This window comes from Brachyhypopomus gauderio, chromosome 19 (assembly GCF_052324685.1).
Source record: "Brachyhypopomus gauderio isolate BG-103 chromosome 19, BGAUD_0.2, whole genome shotgun sequence".
In the NCBI taxonomy this organism is placed as follows: Eukaryota; Metazoa; Chordata; class Actinopteri; order Gymnotiformes; family Hypopomidae; genus Brachyhypopomus; species Brachyhypopomus gauderio.
In genome coordinates, this window is record NC_135229.1 from 556298 (window position 1) to 565000 (window position 8703).

Sequence of the window (8703 nt, forward strand, 5' to 3'; positions counted from 1 at the left end):
TTTTAACAAGGTTAAAATAATAATATAATAATAATATAATTATATAATAAGTATTAATAATTATTAATTATATTAATAATTATTATATTAATTATATAATAATTATTATATAATAATTATTATAAGTTACGGTACTACAAATAAAAATAAACAAAAGTGCAGTTATAACACAAACCTGCGAGACGGCCCCATAAACAGCCAAGTAAACAGCGCCGCTGAGTTGCGCGCACACGACATATGCGCGTGCCCCACGCATGCGCGCGCCCGGGCCGCCACTGTAGCCGCGCGTAACCATGTGACGCAAGCGCATCCAGCGACTCTCCTCGGTCACAACAACCGTGCGCCTCCGCTTCTCCGCGTCGCTCTCGGCATGGCAGACGGCGAGCGGTCCCCGTTGCTCTCGGATCTCGGCGACGGAGCGCTCGGCAGCGGCAACGGCGGCGTGTCGCCCGGAGCGGCGCCGTACGGTCAGCTAAACAAGCCGCAGAGTGAGTAGCGAGCGCCGTAGCGCGCGGGGGTTAACGCGGTTACCCGGATGTTCACAGCCCCGATTAGCCGTCACAGCTAGCGTGGCTAATCGAGCGTCACGCGCACCTTAAGCGCGCGCGTTGTTATGGGGACAGCTCGCGCTCTCGCTAGCGCGGCTAGCGGGCAGCTAACCGGGGACGTGAAGTATGTGTGCCTGTTTAACGGTTTATTTATCGGCGAGGTGGCGCTGTGCTCCGCCGTCACGGCCTACGGGGGGTGATCGTGTTTACTCGCGGTCGAGATGAAGTTGTAAATTACCGCGTTTGTAGAAAAGGGATAAAAATAACGTGAGCGTCCACAAACGCCGAACGTTCACCTCGTCTGACCGTTTCGACCAATCAGGAGATTCAAATGGGCCTGATGATTAAAATAGACCAATCAGCGTCGTCGCTGGGCGGGGCGTGTCGGCCTGAGTGTTGGCGCACGTCGGGGTCGCATCATGGACGTTGTGTGTGTGTGTGTGTGTGTGTGTGTGTGTGTGTGTGTGAGAGAGAGAGAGACTGGGGCCGATATCATATGACACACCAACAACTACCAGTCTGTTTAGGGTCACGATAGTCCACAATACACGCAGTTCTCCACCGGGATTAGACCCATCCCATATAAAACCTCTAATTCAGGAGGTTTTCTTAAACAGAGACTTCTTAAAGGGTTTGGTGTTGTGCTCTGCCCAGGTTGACCAAAATAAATAAACGTGTGTGTGTGTGTGTGTGTGTGTGTGTGTGTGTGTGTGAACGAATGTTTTACAATTACAGTGACGTTCAGGTAAAAGTGAATGATGTGCTGGTTCTACGAAACCCGGAAAGGGGATTAAAACAAACGTAGATGGTAGAGGTTTTCGTAGATGACATTTGACAACTAAGCCCCCATGTTTCCAAGCCCTTAAATACACCATCGTTTACATTTACAGTATTTAGTCCAGACACAAGAGATACACAGTAGTGCTTTCTGCCTCTATGGTCACATGTACGTTTTGCAGTGTCAACTGATGAGCATGTGTGATGTGAAAGTAAGAGAGGATGTAAGCCCTGTGTCCTGGAGGATCTAACACCTGCTGTCATTCTCTAAACCACACACTTCCTCATCTCTGTACATTATGTTGGTAATGGTTTCATTGGTAATGGTTTCACAGGCATAAATATGTCCTGTCTCACTGGTTCCAGTGTCTGGCCTTTGAAGTTGGACATTTAAATGTGGTTCTTTGGTGCCATCATGTTTTTTATTCCCAGTTTCTGAACCTTTGTTGCACAGAGACTCTAGGAGTTTACTTCACTCTGCTAGGTGGACTCTGCTCCTACGACACTCAGAGCTGTTTTTCTGGCTGCGTGTTTCAGGTTTCCCACCGTTCCCCAGCCCGTCACAGCCGTCCGTGCTGCTGGGTGAGGATCCCCCGCCCTACTCCCCCCTCACCTCGCCCGAGAGTGGCAGTGCCCCCGTCATCAGCTGCCGCGTGTGCCAGTCTCTCATCAGCGTCGAGGGCAAAATACACCAACACGTCGTCAAGTGTGGAGTCTGCAACGAGGCTACGGTGAGACTGCTGTGTCTTACAGACCTGACTCCTGGAGACGCAGTGTTACAGACCTGACTCCTGGAGACGCAGTGTTACAGACCTGACTCCTGGAGACTCAGTGTTACAGACCTGACTCCTGGAGACGTAGTGTTACAGACCTGACTCCTGGAGACTCAGTGTTACAGACCTGACTCCTGAAGATGCAGTGTTACAGACCTGACTCCTGGAGGCGTAGTGTTACAGACCTGACTCCTGGAGGCGTAGTGTTACAGACCTGACTCCTGGAGACGCAGTGTTACAGACCTGACTCCTGGAGACGCAGTGTTACAGACCTGACTCCTGGAGACGCAGTGTTACAGACCTGACTCCTGGAGACGTAGTGTTACAGACCTGACTCCTGGAGACATAGTGTTACAGACCTGACTCTGACACTGAACTCTCCCACACACAGTTTGACCTGTGTAAGGAATCAGCAGTTAGCAGTGAGATGTCCCAGTTGTTAACCACAGACCTGTCTTCCAGGTTGTCTCCGGGTCATGTGACAGTCATGTGACTTTCTGTGGCATGAAACAGATTTGGGTGATGTTGCTAAATTTAAATAATTTTCTATTGTGTCGCTCTCCCTCCCTTCCATCTCTCTCTCTCTCTCTGTGTCCATCTCTCTCTCTGTCCACTCTCTCCCTCTCTCTCTCTCTCTCTCCCTCCCTCCCATCTCTCTCTCTCTCTTTGTGTCCATCTCTCTCTCTGTCCACTCTCTCCCTCTCTCTCTCTCTCTCTCCCTCCCTCCCATCTCTCTCTCTCTCTGTGTCCATCTCTCTCTCTGTCCACTCTCTCCCTCTCTCTCTCTCCCTCCCTCCCATCTCTCTCTCTCTCTCTGTCCATACTCTCTCTCTCTCTCTCTCTCTCTCTCTCTCTCTCTCTCTCTCTCTCTCTCTCTCTCTCTCTCTCTCTAGCCTATAAAGAATGCTCCTGCTGGGAAGAAGTATGTACGATGCCCTTGTAACTGTCTGCTCATCTGCAAGGTTACGTCTCAGCGCATCGCCTGTCCTCGGCCGTACTGGTGAGTGTGGGTGGGCGGGGTTTGGGGGTGTGAGGGGGCGGGGGGTGGGCGGAGGTGTGGGGGGCACCCAACACCAGTGCAGTGTTTCACCTCACAATACTGGCAGGGCTGTTATCCAATAGGAGGAGGTGCACAGTACCAGTTGTCCCTGAATGCCTTTCACTTGTAATTAGCAAAATTAGCATTTTTTGGGTTAAGTGATTAAGGTAATGCACACTTGCCCCAAGATGCTTCAGATTAGCTGAACTCCATATTTAGAATTTGAAAGATTTTATAAAATAAAAGTCTTCCATGTGGTGGTTTGTTGGTTTTGGTACCAAAAAGAGGGAAATGAAGTGTGCTGTTCCACTATTAGGGGTTTTTCCAAAGGACTGAACTGAGAAGTGTGTGGGTGTGTGTGTGTGTGTGGCTCCATGTTGTTTCCGTGTTTGTGTGTCTCTGCATGTTATCTGTGTGTGTGTGTGTGTGTGTGTGTGTGTGTGTGTGTGTCTCCGTGTGTGCGTGTATGTCTACATGTTGTCTCTGTGTGTCTGTGTGTGTGTGTGTGTCCATGTTGTCTCTGTGTGTGTGTGTGTGTGTGTGTCTCCATGTTGTATCTTTGTGTGTGTGTGTGTCTCCATGTTGTATCTTTGTGTGTGTGTGTGTCTCCATGTTGTATCTTTGTGTGTGTGTCTCCATGTTGTATCTTTGTGTGTGTGTGTGTGTGTGTGTCTCCATGTTGTATCTTTGTGTGTGTGTGTCTCCATGTTGTATCTTTGTGTGTGTGTCTCCATGTTGTCTCCGTGTGTGTGTGTGTGTGTGTGTGTGTGTGTGTGTGTGTGTGTGTGTGTGTGTGTGTGTGTCTCCATGTCTCCACTGTGTGATGCAGTAAGAGAATCATCAACCTGGGTCCTGTCCACCCTGGTCCTGCTAGTCCTGACCCTCAGCCCACCGGCGCACGTGTGGCATGTGGACACTGCAGCAACACCTTCTTGGTATAGTCTTCATCATCGTCCTCCTCCTCCACATATACACTGACCACACAGACCTGCTGAGAGCTGCCTGCCCCGAATAACTCACACATCCACTGATGCAAACGTCCAGCAGCACTGACTTTATATTCTTCATCATCTTCTTCCTCATTTTCTTCACCATTAATACTGTTGTTTGTCCTCAATGTTTCAGTGGACAGAGTTTACTGACAGGACATTGGCCCGGTGTCCTCACTGCAGAAAAGTGTGAGTGTTCAATCCATCAGTTTGTCAATCGTTTAATTAAACTCGGTTAACTCGCATTGTTCTGCCTGTCTGTCTAGTGGACCTTTAAAGACTTTGGCTTGTGTCAGGTCTCTCTGTCCTTTGTTTATGGTCAGTGTCTCCAGCAAAATGTCTCTGGTTTCATTCTGTGAATCTTCTTCCTGCCCTCATGCCAACTTCCTCCTTCTGCAGCTCTTCGATTGGCCAGAGGTACCCGAGGAGGCGGAGCCTGTGGTGTTTCCTGCTCTGTCTGCTCTTCAGTATCTCTGCTGCTGGGCTGATTGTGAGTGTAAACCAACACGGTGTCACACACACACCTAGACACCAAAACACCACCATAGTTGAAGCAGGTCAGTCACCAATCCACACACACTGGGTCAGGCTGAACCCCAGCACACTGTTCTCTGGCCCTTTCTGACCTGACTTTGATATCACACTAATAGTCAAACACACCTGTTCCAGGTGTAGTGGGTGTGTCTGAGCAGAGCAATCGCTACACACTGGACTTTGACAGGACCGGACTTTGACACCCCTAGACATAAGGTGTATACCTGACTTCCTGGTTGACTAATACTGTCTCTCCTTCTCTCTCCCTCTCTCTCCCTTCATCCCCCCATCCCGGTGCAGGCAGGGACGTGGGCCCAAGCCCAGGTGTACGGGGGCATCTACGCCACATGGGTGCTGCTCCTCCTGCTGGTGGTGGGGACGCTGGCCAGGGCTCTGTACTGGAGCTGTCTGAGGGTCAGCCTGCCCCTCCAGAACCTCACCTAGAGAGGGGGGGGTGGAGAGAGAGAGAGAAATTGAGTGAGAATGAGAGAGAGAGGGTGGAGAGACAGGGAGAGAGAGGTGGGTTGGGCCTAACAAGGAAAAGCGCATAAGAGATTAGCCAGGAGGACCAATGAGAGAAGAGAGGGGCGGGGTCATGTGTAGCTCAACAGTGGTTTTAAAAAGTATTTATTTAGCTGAAAGGTTGTGCTCGATCAGGCCTGACGGTGTTACTGATGACACATTGTGATGGTGTTACCAATGTGATGCATTACACAACTAATCCCCAAGCGCACTGAACATTTAATCTCATGCAGACACACACACACACACGCACACGCCACTCTTGTTATGGCATATACAAATACCGTTGTGCCATATCTGATGACATTTGCTTAGGCACCATGTGAAGGTTCCCTGTCAATCGCAAAACTCACATGCACATATAATCCATGACCGTCTGCTGGAGGTGGTGACGGGGATGATCGGTCTGGGATCACTGAGCAGCGTTTCATCTTGATTGATTAGAAATGTTCTGATCGTCCATGTAAAGTAATGTACAGTCAATAATGTTAGTATAAGCGTTGTTTTGAATGCTGTCGAGACACACGTCTGCAGTCCAAAGCATAGAGGCCTTACAGAGAGACAGTGCTGTCTCTCCTCCACTAGGGGGCTCTGTTTCAACACACTCAAGTGCATATTTACACAGTTGTGCAGACATAACCACACACACACACACACACACACACTCCAGGGCTGTGACAATATATCGGCATAACTATACATTGTTATTAAATTATGAGTTAGCATTAATCCAAAAATGTATTGTCTTGCGTGGACATTATGGAATTTAATTGTACTATTTATTTTAAATGTCATTATGCTGTTTATCCTGAAGACTGAAACAGAAACATGATTTAATCTGTAACCATGGTTACCATATTGCAAAAGAAAAAATGTCCAACTTCATATCCAAAAAAATATGAACACTTCCTGCATTCTTGTCATAAACACTTAAATCCACCAGGAGGTGCTGTTGTCAACATTTAGTTTTTTTTTTTTATCCATGCTTTACTCCACAATATGGAAACATTAACTCCAGAATAATGTCGTTTTCTCAAGCCCAGAACCTTCAGTTGGTACAAACAGCCTCATTAACAGATTGGCTAACGCGCACACACACACACACACACACACGCATATATACATACACACTCATGCACGCATGAACAATCTCATTAATCCCCCGTTAGGGTTGTTTTGTTTTGTGGAAGGCAGTGATTTTTAAATGGTTGTTTTTTTTTTTGTGTGTGTGTAAATATTTGATGTTGTTTTAAAGAATGCTGACTGATTTGTTGCACTATAAGGACCTCTAACACATTATGATTCCTGAGAAAACTTTTTTTTTTTTTTGTGAAATCACTACATCGTTATGGCATTAGATTTACTATGTTACTAACAAACAGAAATGTTGTGATGGTGGCCACCCCACTCTGACCACAGTGCAGGAGCGTCTGTGCTGGGGCCCAGCAGAAGAACTCTGTGATTATGATCAGAACAATGATGTTAAAGTTTTGTATGATTATATGAAACTTGCTTCCATTACTTTAACTGCCACATGTTAAAGTTGAGATCAAAAGAGATGTTCTAATCCCAAGTCTGTGGGTTTCTGTGTTTGATTACCCTGTGTTTGATTGCTCTGTCCTCAAGGTTAGCTCTGGCCATTAGACACAGTGTTCTGTGATCCATGGCTATGTCTGGATCCTAGCATCAGAGCGGGGCAGCGGGGGGTGTCAGAGCGGGCTGTAGGGGGCACATCTCGGGGGGGGGGGGGGGGGGGGGGGGGGGGGGGGGGTGGAGTGCCAGGACTCCGCCCATGTGTGGACAAACCAATGATCAGTCAGAAGGAAATCTGCTTGCCTTAGCAGGGTGGAGTTTAATTGGTTACACTAATTGAGTTAAATATTGAAAAAGATTCCTGAACGTCCTGATTGGTGAGAGGGCACAATATGGTGTCATGTGAAAAAGCGTGTGTTACTGCAGCTCAACCGGGCTGACCTGGGATCAGACGTTGGTTTTTTTCCCTTCCACTTACAGATGCAAAGGTGTCAAAGAGGCACTGTTCCTAGATTAGAGCTCTTAGCATCTTCTTTCATCTGCATCCATGTCCTGGGGTGAATGCTGTCCTGTGCTTCAGTTCTTTAAGGTCACTAGGACCTGATACTGATCAGAACTAAAGGACCAGGATCAACCTCTCTGAGTGTGTTTACCACTGATGAAGTCATGATGAAGTCAAAGATGGTGAGAATGAACAAGGCATAAAAGTGAAAAAACCTGTGGTGACTGTTTTCTTTATAAACATACACTCACATTTACTTTAATACTTGTATGGAAGAAATTCCTCACCCCTTTCTCTCCTCCTCTCTTTCTGTCCTCTCCCCCCTCTCTCTCTCTCCCTCTCTCACTCACACATTCTCTCCATTTGTCTCTGGTTTCATGCGGATGTGTTTTTTCTGGACATGGAGGGTAAGAGGGTTGGGAAACATACAAGAAGCTTTTAGAAACCTCAGTCCACGAGACAGGCAGCAGAAACATGAAAACGAGAGGCAAAGTCAGCATGAACGAATGAAAAAGCAGAGATGGAGAGAACATAGGTGTGTGTGTGTGTGTGTGTTGTCGCTTTATTTAAGTGCCTTTGGATTAGCTGATATTCAGTGTTAGCTTCCCTGTAACACAGAGAAGACTCCAAGTGTTTAGACTCACACGTACACACACACAAATCTTTTCTAACCCTTGTGCCCTCTCACACTCATTAAGTAAAGGGTCCCTACTGTAGTCCGAAAGAGGATTAAACCAGCACAAACACTCCGCCCATCTTATCCTCCTCAGTGTTAACCCGATTCAGTCCTTAAGACACAATGTAACTCCTACACACACACACATTTCTGTCACTCTCACTCTCTTGCAGATGCACACAAACCTTGAACTCCGCCCCACGCTTATACGTGTGTTTGCACAAACACACAATCTTTAAATCTCATCTGCATCCTCAGCATAAAGAGGAATGAGCGTCAGGGGAGATGAGAATGGACAGATCAGGAGGAAGGGTGGGAGAGGGATGGAGGGATGTGGTAAAGGAAGAGAAGTGAGGGTGTGATGAGGATTAAACGGTCTAGGCTACTTTTAGAATAACAGAATTGCCTTGAAACCATTTAGTCTTGGTGTAATACAGATAAATGAATTTTGAAATTTGCACTTAAAATAATCATGGTGAAGATTTGTTTCAATATTTGGGTTGTCTTCATTTTTTTTAAGTATCAGATGTTAAGTGAAATCTTTAGGTGTTCTCTCCAGTGTGAGATGGACAGACAGATGGATGAGGTGTGTGAGACAGAGAGGGAGAGAGACTAGTGTCAGCATCACTAAAAGCACACGTTCAACTCAATTAGCAGCATGCATTATTGATATCTGTCTGGATGTGTATTTGTTTTTACACTGAAATTAAAAGCCTCCGGTGTCACCTGTCACACCCCAAGGAGAGAGTAAGAGAGAGAGAGAGTGAGTGAGAGAGAGAGAGAAAGATAGGGTGAGTGAGAGAGGGGGAG

The 8703-nt window shown here is 47.0% G+C and overlaps 1 protein-coding gene across 1 annotated transcript; it reads left to right on the plus strand.

The window, feature by feature from the left end:
- Positions 1 to 272: 272 nt before the first annotated feature.
- pip4p1a (phosphatidylinositol-4,5-bisphosphate 4-phosphatase 1a) lies at positions 273 to 6755 on the plus strand. Its single transcript, XM_076981071.1, has 7 exons — positions 273 to 488; positions 1863 to 2056; positions 2992 to 3098; positions 3967 to 4072; positions 4263 to 4315; positions 4526 to 4616; positions 4961 to 6755. Exons 1-7 carry the CDS (start codon positions 371 to 373, stop codon positions 5102 to 5104), a joined length of 813 nt encoding a protein of 270 aa, XP_076837186.1. The 5' UTR covers positions 273 to 370; the 3' UTR covers positions 5105 to 6755.
- Positions 6756 to 8703: the final 1948 nt, after the last annotated feature.